The 13,759-nt window shown below is 40.7% G+C and overlaps 1 protein-coding gene across 1 annotated transcript in view; it reads right to left on the reverse strand.

Moving 5' to 3' along the window:
- Nucleotides 1-13,759, reverse strand: part of HECW2 (HECT, C2 and WW domain containing E3 ubiquitin protein ligase 2) — a 175,850-nt gene that overhangs the window by 24,233 nt on the left and 137,858 nt on the right. Inside the window, exons 21-23 of the mRNA XM_047773115.1 lie at nucleotides 7,250-7,402; nucleotides 5,113-5,211; nucleotides 1,029-1,158 (exon numbers count right to left, since the gene is read on the reverse strand). Of these exons, the coding sequence (XP_047629071.1) occupies nucleotides 1,029-1,158; nucleotides 5,113-5,211; nucleotides 7,250-7,402 (382 nt within the window). The remainder of the gene's footprint in view (nucleotides 1-1,028; nucleotides 1,159-5,112; nucleotides 5,212-7,249; nucleotides 7,403-13,759) is intronic.

Genomic DNA, 13,759 nt, shown 5'->3' on the forward strand with positions numbered 1-13,759 from the left:
CAAAAAAAAAAAAAAAAAGGACTGACCATAAGCTATATTATCAATGTTATAAGATCACTGCCACCAGTGAGCTGGAATCATTGGCTACCTGTCCCTGCCCTGGCCCAGGCACACCCCACGAGGAGGGGGTGTGGCACCAGCACAGAGCCACGCACACACCGATGCTCAAGGAAAAATAAGCCACAAGCTGATGTCTGAGAGCCTCAGTGGTTGAAAACATGTGTGTTGCAAACTCTGAAGGTTAAGTTTTAAATCCTGTTTAAACATATAAGTCTTTTAAATGAAAACAAATTGGCTCCGGATTCTGCCCTACTGCCCTTTGAATGTTTGACAAAAAGACATTTTCGCAAATCCCTTTAGGGTTCAGAATCAACTACATAGAGAAAGTCAATATTTAAGTGAAGACTGACTTTAAGGAAGCAGAATTACATTCAAATGAATGTTAAATTGAGAACTTCTTTCCCAAAACATGAAATTCAGGAAACCAGCCAGGAATTAATGTCTAACTAAGACTATTACTTATGAACTAGTTATACAATTTCCAAAAGAAATTTTTTAACCAACTCTTCTATCAATTTAAAAAAGTATTCAAACCTTTACCAGAATGTTGTTTATTACTTTCCTTCAGCTTTAGAACCATCCATTTCAGTTCTTAAATATGAATGAGAGTTCAATACAAGTGCCAATCAAATAATTTAATATTCAACTCTGGCATAGCATGAATTTTTTTAAAAAATTATTCTACACAAGGCACATTCTAATATCTTTTTGAGGATTTTTTTTAATGGGAAATAAATTGCTTACAACACACAGTTATCACAATCTGAAATCTGGAACATCTTAATCTGAAGTTGGTTCTGGAATAACCTTTGTAACCGAGATTGTTGTAACTGCACATAATCCTGGGTTTAAACTGCCTGACCAGCCACAGATAAATAAGCTTCTGACCTTAGCCACTGAATTAATTCTTCACCAACCAACAGCGTTCAATCACCACACTTAGTCACTAGTCATGGACATACACAGACCTGCCCGAAAACTTCTTCGTTCACCGTGAACGTGAGGTCCAGAATGTCATGGATATCATTGTCTTTCATCCACTGCAGGCTCTGGTGGAACTCCTCATCAAGGTATTCTAGATCACTCAGGTCACACAGACTAAGACGACAAACAGAAACAGGTACGTAGGCATGGCTATTCGCAAAAACTCAGAGGAAAGGAAAGGAAAGGAAAGAAACCAAGATTAATGACCAGAACAAGATCAACTAAATAAGCAGTGATTTCTGGAATATTCTTAGTCAAAGTCGGTCACTAAACCAGTGACATAATTCAGAAATTGGGTATAAAATTTAAAAATCCTCACACAGGAAATGCCTTAGGAATCTCTCCGTTTGTTCGTTCTTTTACAAACACAGAACTGCAAGTACAGGGTGACTGTCATGTGCATAGTCACCCACAATTAATTTCAGAGCCAGAACCGGAACTCAGGTGGACAACTTGGGTTCAGTATCCTTTGGCTATATTTTGCTACCTGAAAATATCATTCTTCTCATTAGGAATTCTTTGTATATTTCTATACTGTGCCTTAACTTAGTTTTTTTTTTTTTCCCCAAACCTAGATTCTATCATCCACATGCACGTACATCCTTTTTTTCCCCATCGTTCTTACTCTTTCTGTGATTCTGAAAACTGAAAGCCACAGAATCACTCTACAATTATAATGGTTTTCTCTATTTCTCTCTTCTTTTTTCCCTCTCGAGAGAACTGTACGAGGTGGAGTTACTATTATATAGCCCTGCTATAAGGTAGTAGCAATTGATTTGCTATTGTTGCTTTGAAATTTCCTCGATCAGCTCAATTTCAAAGATCATTTTGTTCAGTTCAGTCTAAACATTTGCTAGGCACTAGTATGTGCCAAACATCTTAATAGCTACTTGATAAATAGTTACTGCCCTCAAGAGCTAATGGTAGACCTGAGATCACAAACAGGTAAGTTAATATAAGGTGGCAAGTGATAGCTTAGGGTGGGTAACATTATTTGTGTACTTTATATGGATGTTACATTTCAATTTAAAAAAGAGATAAAGTAGATACAGCACCCCACCCCCACCCACCCCCCCCGCAAACATGTGGGCCATTTACTTTGACCTGGCGGTTTAGGGAAAGCTTTTTGGAGTAGACAATGTCTACAACAAAGTTAGTAGGATGTTTAAAAGCTAGAGACGTAAAGCAGAATGGATGAAAAGAAGGAGAAAGGGGAAAAGAAAGCGGAGAGCAAAAGAGGACAATCTGAGCAAAGCAGTAAGGGATGGAGTGTACAGGTATTTCCAAGCATACTGGCAGCACCAGATGGTTAATTACAGGATAGAATGTCCAGAGAATGAGGCTGGAAAGGTAGCTGGAAGCAGGTCTTGAAAGTCATTCTAAGGAGCTTGGTGATTGAGAACTACCGAAAGGTTTTTAAGACGGGGAGTGACATGATCAGACATGAGGTGTGACTTTAAATTGCTTTTCTGGAAGTGGCAGTGCAGAGGACTCCTTAAAATGGGGTGGGGTGTGTGTGTGTGTGTGTGTGTGTGTGTGTGTTATCATTAGACGGTAGAAACCAATGAATAGAGCACAATGGTAATCTGGCTGAAATAAGAATTTTAATTAGGGCATAGCTATTAGGGTGGAGAGGAGAGGATGAATTTAAGAATTATTTAGGAGGCAAATGTGGAAATCAGTACATGGTGTTATTGGGTGGTCTAAAGAGGGATATCTGAAACAGGATGGCAAATGAACTCATGTTGCAAGACAACTCTGATTAATTGCAGCCTTGAGGGCCATAAATTGAGAAAATGCTTGAGGCCATACAAGTACAGCAGGAAAAAGTACCATAAATAATTTGTGACCTATACCATGGGAATGGGGTGGGAGGTGGGGAGAGCAGAACTTGTGTTGTGTTTAAGGGTGACTCCCGATTTCTGACCAGAGTGACTTGAGAGTGTTGGCGTCATGAATTCTGTCCCAGCACAGGGAGAAGGTGCATTTTTAGGTCAGGTGAAATTGATGAGTTTAGTTTTAACCATGTTTATTTTGAGACACCTGTGAGACTGACAAGAGGAGATACTCAGTGGAATAGTGACCACTTGAGCCTATGACTCAAGGGACATCAAGTCTGAGGGTGCGGATTGGAGAGTCAGTAGATGAGACAGATGAAGAGATGTCTTATCACAGCACATAGAGAAAGAAAAGCAGGAAACAGAATGGAAACTTCAGGAACACTGAGGCTGAAGGGCAAGTCAGAGGAGATGCCCACATAGGAGGCATAAAAGTAAAGGAGAACCAGGAAATCCTAGTGTCATGGATGCCAGTGAAGGAAGGACTCAAGAGAAATGGGTGGGGGTGGGAGGGTGGACAGAATCTAGAGCAGCAGAATGACCATCAAGATAAAGACTAAAAAACATTCTTTAGGAGTTCCCGTCGTGGTGCACCGGTTAACGAATCCGACTAGGAACCATGAGGTTGCGGGTTCGATCCCTGGCCTTGCTCAGTGGGTTAAGGATCTGGCGTTGCTGTGAGCTGTGGTGTAGGTTGCAGATGCGGCTCGGATCCCGCGTTGCTGTGGCTCTGGTGTAGGCCGGCATCTACAGCTCCGATTGGATCCCTAGCCTGGGAACCTCCATATGCCGCGGGAGCAGCCTAAGAAATGGCAAAAAGACAAAAAAAAAAAAAATCAAAAAAACAAAAAAACATTCTTTAAAGCTTCCATAGGTTACTGGTAGGGAAAAGGCCAGGCTAAAGTGTGTTGAGGGTATGCCAATAGTCACTTATAGACTACTCTTTCAGGAAGCTTAGAGGGGAAGATGATTGATAAGGCAATGAAAAGGAAGATGCAAAAATGGGCCAGGGAGAACCAGAGAGGCGGAAGGCCAATCCCCAGTTACCCAGGGCTTCATCGACCCAGATACCAAAAGGGAGCATGATGAAAAGTCTTCCTACTGACTCTTTGAAGAGCCCATTAGAACTACTTTGCTTTGGGAGTTACCGTTGTGGCTCAGCAGTAACGAACCCAACTAGTAACCAAGGGGACTCAACTTCAACCCCTGGCCTCACTCAGTGGGTTAAGGATCCAGCGTTGCTGTAAGCTGTAGTGTAGGTTGCAGATGCGGCTTGGATCTGGTGTTGCTGGGGGCTGTGGCATAGGCCAGCAGCTGCAGTTCTGATTCACCCCCTAGCCAGAGAACTTCTATATACCACGAGTGTTGCCCAAAAAAAGACAAAAAAAAAAAAGAACCACTTTGTTTTCATTTGAAGTCTAGGCTTCCATTTTATAGATGGCAGATATATGGCTCTGGTTAGGGAATGGGCTGGTCAGAAGCATGCAATCATTCTGTGTTTTCTCATTGCATGTTTGAGCTACAACCCTAACAGACAGTTGGCTTCTCCTGTTCATCCTTGCAAATGACTACTGATTATAGGATAGAAACTGTTTGCTCTACATTTTACAATAATTGCAATCTTTCATTGTGATAACAATGAAGAAAAAGTTCTGTGGAATGCTAAATTTTTCATCTGCCATCATAAATTACTGTCTTGCATATAAAGGAGTCTCAAGAAAAATATAGGACTCTTAACAATATGGCTCACCTCTCACAAACAAACAAAACACAACAAAGGAGAATGAGAATTTGAACCAAGAGTAAGCAGTTGAAAGTTTGCATAAAGCAAAATACAAAATGCATCTCATGAAAGATGGGGGGCTGTGAGTCATCAAGACTAACCCACAACTATTCTATTAATACTTGGCATTAATACCACAGGAATTCCAGTACTGTATGTGAAGTGCAATTGTTTTGAAGAAACATGTGTTATAACAAATGAGAATAAATGATCCGGAGTAGAGCAAAACTAAGACTTTGGGAGCAAGATAGGAATAAAGGATTAGAAATCCCCCAAATCCAGTAACCCTATTTGAATCTGTGTGACTCTCAGAAATCTAGGCCATTATTTGGTAATAACAGATTTGAGTTGGTGAGCAGATAAATGACATTAACCAAAGACCCTTTTTGATAAGGGAAATATTAAATTTTTACATGCTCATTACACAGGCAATAAAAATACTCTTACATTCTGAGAAGAGCCTTATAGAAGGGCCGCGTGAAGAAGGCATCCAACAAATATTGGTGAATCAGCGCAAGACCAAGGATCCTACCACTGAACCGGAACCTGCGAAGGAAAAGCAGGAGACGGCTTACACATCACAGGGTAGTTTCTACATGGTTCTATTTCCTCTCAAGAATGCCTTCCAGGAGATCCCGTTTTTGGCTCAACCGGTTAAGAACCCGACATAGTGTCTGTGAGGATGCGGGTTTGATCCCTGGCCTCGCTCAGTTGGGTTAAGGATCTGGTGTTGCCACAAGCTGTGGCATAGGTTGCAGATGAGGCTTGGATCTGGTGTTGCTGAGGCTGTGGTGTAGACCGGCAGCTTTGATTCAGTCCCTAGCCTGGGAACTTCCATATGCCACAGGTTTGGCCCCTTAAAAAACAAAAAACAAAAAACAAAAAACAAAACAGTGCCTTCCAGCTCTAAGAATCTAAGTTTGTCCAAGATGAATTGCCTATGAGGTCCATGTGTGTGTGCACTTTGGGCTGTGTCTTCGTGAAGTCAATATTCACACCTATTTGTGGAAGAAATGTTTCACTCTAATGCTCCCCCTTCACCCCCGCCCCAGTAATGAATTCCCTGTCAGCAGGGTAGTGAAATTTACCCAAACCACTTCTAAGAAATGTTGACAGAATAAGACCAGTGGTGGTGAGAAGGATGCTATCCCCTGGTTGTTTGCTTGCATGAATATTAGCAGGATTTCTCTAAAGCAAACCCAGGAGTAATTCCCTTTTGAGGAAAGGCCCCATCTCAGAGTGAGAAAGTTCCTATCTCCATTCTCTCGCATACTCACTCCTGATAATAATTGTCACCATCCAAGAATTATGCATGTGTATATTTGAGGGAGTTTCCTCATGGGACATTCTGTTCTCTAAAATTTCAGGGCTTAATTCTATTTTGAATCACTGTGGAAACTTTCTTAAATGGTCGTCATGACTGGATTTGCTAACTGAGATGGACACGTATTTTCTTTTTCAAAAGCATTCAAGTTTCTGGCTTCTTGAGAGTCTGATGTCTTCTAAAAGTGCAAATCCACCCTGAGGTTCATACTGTCCATTTGTAGTGTTAGCGTCAGGCAACCATTTTCAGGCTAATGTCCAGCTGCTTTGGTTTTCTTTATTTCCACTTGCGTTGGCATAACTGCAATAGCTACCCCTAGGAGGACTCCAGATAGTAGTTAAACGGAAGTAAATTTGAAGACTAAGTCCTAAAACTTAATGCCCTCCACCCACCAATATTAACCTCATGACTCAAGAAAGTTTTTCCATGAGTCCTATTCATGTTATTTTTTTTCTTTGTTACTATAGTGAAAACGAACATGAATAAGCAAACAAAGGTTATAAAGATACTTCCAAGTCCATAAATTCAGGAATGTAAAAAAAAAAAAAAATGTCATGGAAAGAATGCAATTGGGGATTTTCAGAATAAAGAATCCCCCAATGGGAATCCTACACTAGTTTCCCTTGATTTTGAGTGAGAAATTAGGAAAAGGGCAAGCCCTGGCTCCAAACTTCAAATGGTTGGTAGGGTGAGTGGTCGCTGCTGTGGTTCTGCACTCCTGCCTGGCCCGCCTGCCAGGGTTCCCTTCCACCATGAGGTCCTCCGGTGACCCCTCCCTTCCTTCCTCTAGAGTACAACAACCGTCCAGCCGCTCTGCCCCTCCCCCAGTGTTAGCCACTTCCCCAAGGGCTGCTCTAGAAGCTGTCTGACCTTGTCTCTGGGTCAAGACCTTCTCCTTCTTACCCTTGAGTCCCTACCAGAGCTCAGAGTTGCCCAAAGCTGCAGAAAGGAACGTAGGGTCTCACCAGGAGACTAACGATCATTTGCAGTTCTCAATGGGAGCAACTATTTGAATTCCTCCCAAGTCACTTAAAATTAGCCTTCTGGAAATAATCTGTTCCTAGCTTGGAGACTGTCTGTACATCAGATTTGATAGCACAAACAAGAGTCAAATGAGATATTTAACTGCAAATATGATTTTCTCCAAGGGGGAAAAAACGCTTTTTTTAAAAAAAGCATTTTTTTCTACGGATTTCTATAAAAAGTAGTATCACAGAGAAAAATCAGCTGAAGAAAAGTGTTGAGGAAAAGAATACTTACCACTCATGGTGATTGTCTACAAAAGCAGACATGGGACTTATTTGTACTGTGTATGTGTCATTGGCTGAATATTCAAATAAGCCGTAATATGGGTTAAAGAGCTCTCTGGATACCAGGAAGAAAAACTCTCTGGAAGGTCCACTGTAATCCAGCCTTTAAAAAAAAATCCACACACACAAAAAAAGCAGTTATAATTTTTTTCCTACTTATTAGGCACATTTTCTGCAGAGCTCAACTTTCTATAGTGTACTCATCACAAGTCTAATTATCTACATAATAGGATTGTCCAAACCAAACTGAAGGATCATGATTCCTGATCTTGTCCACCTTGTGACTCAGATGGCATAATGAATATTTATATGCAGCATACCCAAAACTAAAGCTACACATTTACATATAAATATATAAAGCTACATTTATATGCAGCATATCCAAAACTGAAGCTATACATCAGATAACAGATGAAATAGGCGATATGCTAAAAATTTGATTGTATAAATATGCATAAAAAAGTAAATAATGTAAATGCTCGGGGCCAGGTTGTAGAGAAAGAGAGTACAGTGGGCATGCTTTATTTCAGCAGGGTAAAACAGGCAGGGTCAGCTTCATATACGTCACTGGGACATGGAGTGCTCATGGGTTTCTGAAGCACTTTTAAATGGGGAAGGAAAGAGACTTGAGTGGGTTGGTGAGAAGATATTACAGATATAAGGCCTCCTAGGGAGATCAGAGGCAAAAGAGAGAATGATAGGGTTCACATGAAAACTTTAAATTATAAAACACCAAGGAAAATTATAGACAAGAAAAAAACGAGGGTGTTTAAAGTTCCCTCAGGAAGGTATTTGGAGAAGAGGCTAAAACTCTTGCACCTGAACTGCAGTGTAAATTCCATTTTACTTACAAAGCCATCAGGGTCAAAGGAACAGCTACGAAACAATTGTGAGAGGTTAAGGAATGACAAGTGGCCAACAATGCTGAGAGCAAAAAAATGCAGTAAAGAGGAGTTTGCAATGAAGCAATTTGATATGCTCAATTTAAAATGAAAAATATAAAGTACATCTACCCTATGATAAAAAGCATACACAAGGGTTCAAAGACAGCAAGGAATTCCAAAGGGGGAAATGAAAGCAATGTATAAACTGGGGTGGTAGGATTTTATAAGACTTCCTTTGTTCACTCCATTTTTTTTTTCCTCTTATGGAATTTCCTCCATGGGCATTACTATATATTTTTTTAAATGACAAAGAAAAGAAATCATCTGAGTCTTGTGGACGGATGGGATTGTGTGAGACAGAAAAGAATCCTACTATAAATAGAAGAGGGAGCTGGAATATTAGTAAGAAGAATGAAATGGCTTTTATATGTTTTAGTTGCGAGTTTAATAGAATTTACTTAGAACAGACCTCAGCTATCCACATACTTTCTTATTTTTTGCCATATTTGAATATCTATGCACTGCCTTTTACTTCATGTTTTAAATTTTAAGTCTACTTGCTTTTCCAATGTAGCCTTGTCTTAACACAATATTTATGGAATTATGATGTGCTGGCTTTACATCTTTTCTAAACACATAAATATTAAAACATGTCATTCTAATGTGTGAAAATAGAATGTGTACATGTATGTGTAACTGGGTCATCATGCCGTACAGTAGAAAAAAAAATTGTATTGGGGAAATAACTTAAAAAAACAATAATTAAAATTTCAAAAAAAAAGTGTCAATCTACATAATAGCTACAATCATCTCACACATCACCTGTCTGTACTGCACTTTGGGAGATTTGAGTTAGACTGACAAGCAACCCAGGTTCACAAAAAAAAAAAAAAAATGCAAACAGAGTAGACCCTCAGGGCCAAGAAGCCTTAGGGTGACGTGATGGAATCACCCTCTGGGGCAGCTGAAAATAATAAGGTGACCAAGGGGCCACCAGGAACCATGGGACTATGCTCAGATTCCCTGGGGACTCCCAAAGCAGCCCTCTGGCTGCCCCCAGGGGTGGTGACACAGGCTACCCCTCTTCACACTGAGACCAAGGCAGCTTCCAGTGGCTTCCTTCCACTGTCCTAGTTCTGGTCTCTGACGCCACCAAGAACAAGGAGAATACATCTTCCACTTGAATATTCTTCACACACTTAGAGGCTTTCTTTCAACAAATACTGGAGGGCCCGTTATGCTCAACACTAAAGATGTAAAATTTTTTCAAAGGTCGTTTTCTATAAGAAGTCTAAGTTTAGCTGGGGGAAAAATGTAATTGTAATGTATACATGTAAGGATAACCTGACCCCCTTGCTGTACAGTGGGAAAATAAAATAAAAAAAATAAAATTAAAAAAAAAAAAAGAAGAAGTCTAAGTTTAGCAGTTTCCACATCCCTGGTCCCTGTCTCCTCCTGTCCTCTTCTCACTCCCAAACACAGCCCCTTCTTTCAACTTTGTCTTAAGGCAGAGTAGGGAATTCCCTCTCTGCACTGATCCTCTGCATTGGACACTCTCCAGGTGTCAAAGTCTGACCGAAGGGGTGGTGTCTCTACTGATGACAACATTCAAGGTGTGGTCTCGTTGAAGGGCTCTTGGCCTCTCCTCCTGGGCACTTGTTTCCACTAATGCAGCTTAATGTCACCTGCCTGGTGGGGCAGTCACTTTGTTGACTCATAATGAGTTAGTCATCAGCTCAAACCTTTCACCTACTTGCTTTAACCTATATGCTTCTTTTTAAAACCTAACTATTAGATGTTATACGTTTCCTACTAAATTTGGTGAGAGAGTTCATGGCTCCAGTCTACCTGGATCCTTGTGTATGCAAAACAACTAAATTTCCTATGGAGGGTAATTTCATCAGCAGATCACTGTCTTTCCAGAAACAGAGAATGCCAGTCAAAAGAATGTTAGAGGTCATTTTGTCCATCCCCTCATTTCATTGAGCAGAACACTGGGGCTGAAGAAAATCAATGACTTGCATCAAATGAAAGCTGCAGTGGAGGATCCAGGCCTTGACACAGGTTTCCTGACCCCACGTTTAATGTTCATGACTCCTTATAGCTCTTCAATAAATTTTAAATGTTCATCAGGACTAAGAATAATGTTGCTTTTAGAGCAGATGTCTGGCAAACTATGGCCTACAGGTCAAACCTGGCCAACCCTTCGCTTTGTAAATAAAGATTTATTGGAACACAGCCATGCCCATTTGTTTATGTGTTGTCTGGGACTGCTATCCTGCTACAATGACGGTGTTGAGAAGGTGCAATGCAACATATGGCCCGCAAAGCCTAAAATATTTACTATCTGGCTCTTTTAAAGAAAGTCTTTCAACCCCTGTTATCAGAAGAAAGTAGAACAAAAAATGCTACTTTAATAAAATACTTGGCTTACTCTAATGCTGCTTCTTTAGTGAAGATCTTCGAGGAAATATAAAAAGACAACAACATCCTAGGGTGTATGCAACCTCCAGAAGTGGTCTCAACTACTGACCACGAGACTGTGAGTGAGCTGTGGCCTGAGTGGTCCCTGCTCCACAGGGGCCTTCAGACACCATGGAGGTACACGAAGATAAGGGTCACAGCTGAGACGTGAACCAAATACTTTATTAGTCAGGTTTCTTACAAAAAGACCACTAGTATAAGTAAAATGGGTTTTTCTTAAAGTTAAAAATCTGCTTAAAATGAAACAGTGGCATTCAATAGAAATGGCAGGTTTTCTTTGAGCTTCACCTCTCAGGGTTTTAATTATACTGCACTCACCATAGTGTATTAGAACTGTTCGAGTGTCTGCCTCTCTCAGACACACATCTAGACTGTAATCCTACTGAGGGCAGGGCCTCTGTCTTTTTCACTTTTGTATCCCAAGTATTTAGGCTGATAGATAGCTGGGACTCAGTTTATATTGTTAAATCACTGCGTGGAAGCTGTCTGATGCTCTCCACAGGAAATCAACATAATTTACATTGTTATTTGACATCTAGCAGCGTGAATAACTTGCACAAGTTTGCCCTGTATTCAATGCATTAACAGGTTATGCCAAACCTTAACAGGCAACTCAATTTGCAAACACTGTCAGAAATTGCTCAAGTGAATGATGCTGAGAAAGTCCGGTCCTTGACTTTTCCAAGTCTAATATCTTCTAATGTGGCAAAATATATTAAAACAACAAGATGGACTTCACTGGTTGGTTCCTTTTTCATGATAATAGCTGAATCTGGCTAAAGATAAAATGAATGTTCCCCAAGGAGTTAAGCTGAAAAGTAAAACTCCTTCCCCCCCACCCCCACCTCCAAGAGAGAACAAAGCTAACAGCTCCTCTAGAAGGAAAACGTCTCTTCCTCCACTGGTCAGGCTTTCATCTGCTGTTTTTTAACTCTAACAGCACTGATGGAGTCACTCCAAAGCCAAGACAGTTTTTAAAGTGTGATTTGATTCTAATCTGAAATTTAGCACTGCATATCAGAGAACAGGTTGTAGATTACAAATTACACACATCTACCTAACTCAGTAAGACATGTCCTAGCCGGGTACCTCCTGCATGTGCTTCCGGTAATGTCTTAGCAACCTCTACCATATAAATAGTTAATATGACTCATACCACAGGGAGCATTTGTTACATTCCTGTTTTGCCAGTTCGGTTGGTTCCACAGCTAAAGGCTTGGCACGGAAATATAGAAACTCCGGACAGCGGGTGTGTAGCCACACAACAGCTGCATCTGAGGGCATTTCGGAATAAGCACAGATGTCTTTACGGTGGCAATGTCATTTTGAGCCCCATGACGTGCTGATAGAGCATTTTAAAAACCATCACATTGCTGGGCCGACACCGCCCAAGGTGTTAGTGGCATCCAATATTTATTAAATAAATATTTTATCCTCTTGTCCCTTATTTTCCACTAAAAATTACTGAAAACAAAGTATTTCAGAGGAAGTAAACTATAAAATGAAGGAGGTCAAGGGCAATGGGAAGTCACACTATTATTGCCTACTGGTTTTCTGGAAGACAGAAAGCTTTGCTTTTCTTACAAGTTGGTTCAGGCAAACATGGCCTACAAACCTTCTGATTCACCCTCAGATATTCATAGCAGCAAGGCATTAGTTCTTGAGCCTTAAACTTAAGACAGCCTGGTGGGTAAGGAATTCTGTGAGGAATTGATGTGATAAGACTTTACCTGGTCATACCAAGCCAAAGCGTAGCTGCAGAAGCAAACTTCTTTAGCATGGTTTGGGTCAGTTAGGTTATCCTGCAAATGTCTCTTTTTAGAAGAAAGCCAGCAGCACCACAAAGTTTTATTTTTTTGTTTTTGTCTTTTTGAGAGCCTCACCCACTGCATATGGAGGTTTCCAGGTTTGGGGTCTAATCGGAGCTGTAGCCGCCATCCTACACCACAGTTACAGCAACAACACCAGATCCGAGCTGTGTCTGCGACCTACACCACAGCTCATGGCAATGCTGGATCCTTAACCCACTGAGCAAGGCCAGGGATCAAACCTGCAACCTCATGGTTCCTAGTTGGATTCGTTTCTGCTGTGCCATGATGGGAACTCAGTGCACTACAAAGTTTAACTTGAAGCTTCACAAATTTATGAGGAATAAATGGTCAAGCCCAGGACCCCCGACAACTTCTAGACCAGTCAGGTGTACGAAGAACTGCTGGTTATTTTATAAGTAGGAACTCAAGAAAACCTTTCAGATCTTGTCCTCCTTAATTGCTTTCATTTGCCTGTCTAAGGAGAATTATCACAGGAAGAGCTCACCTGTTCTTAAACCCCCAAACTAAAACCATTTGCACACATCCCCTCCCTAAAGTGTGGCTTTGCAAGACTGATGTCATATAGATGGCACCTTACATATAATGAACTCATTCTTTCTTAAAGAAAGGTGCCTTTTATAGAGTTGGCCATGGAGAAGAAAAGAGGCAAGGCAATCACAGTGTAAACATCCTGTCTATTCAGGCCATTATTTCCTTACTTGTTTTGGGGACTAAGATGTAAATGCACCACTGAAGCTAACACAATATTATAAATCAAATATACTTCAATAAACAAAAGAGAAAGAAGTGCATGGCCCAGGATGCCCTAACAGAACACAACTGTCTTCCTAGCTAACTATCGACGCCACATAAGCTTTAGTTGCTAGGACTTTCAATTCAAAAGAAAATAATACACTGGAGAATATGCAGTATTCTTTTGGCTTCCTTCCTAAAGAAGCAACTTCTAGGCAGACAGAAGTACAACAGAAAGAGGCAACCAGAGTATGCAATTTCCCACCACATTCAGTCAAGATGACTTAGTTTCCAGCCATTCCACCACTGCTGACCTCTCCTCTTCCCCACTTTGCAAGAGCAGATAACCAGATTAAGCTGGGTGGAAATTTTAATGACTAGAACAAAACCTCCAGCTCTGACCAAATTAAATTACAGTGGTTTGCTTAGAGACCGTGTACTTTCCGTAAAAAGCCAAACATAACATGAAGCATTCTTTTAGCGAGATATAATAGTTAGTTGCCAACTAATATATTCACATTGATAGGT

Source organism: Phacochoerus africanus, chromosome 3 (assembly GCF_016906955.1).
Source record: "Phacochoerus africanus isolate WHEZ1 chromosome 3, ROS_Pafr_v1, whole genome shotgun sequence".
NCBI lineage: Eukaryota > Metazoa > Chordata > Mammalia > Artiodactyla > Suidae > Phacochoerus > Phacochoerus africanus.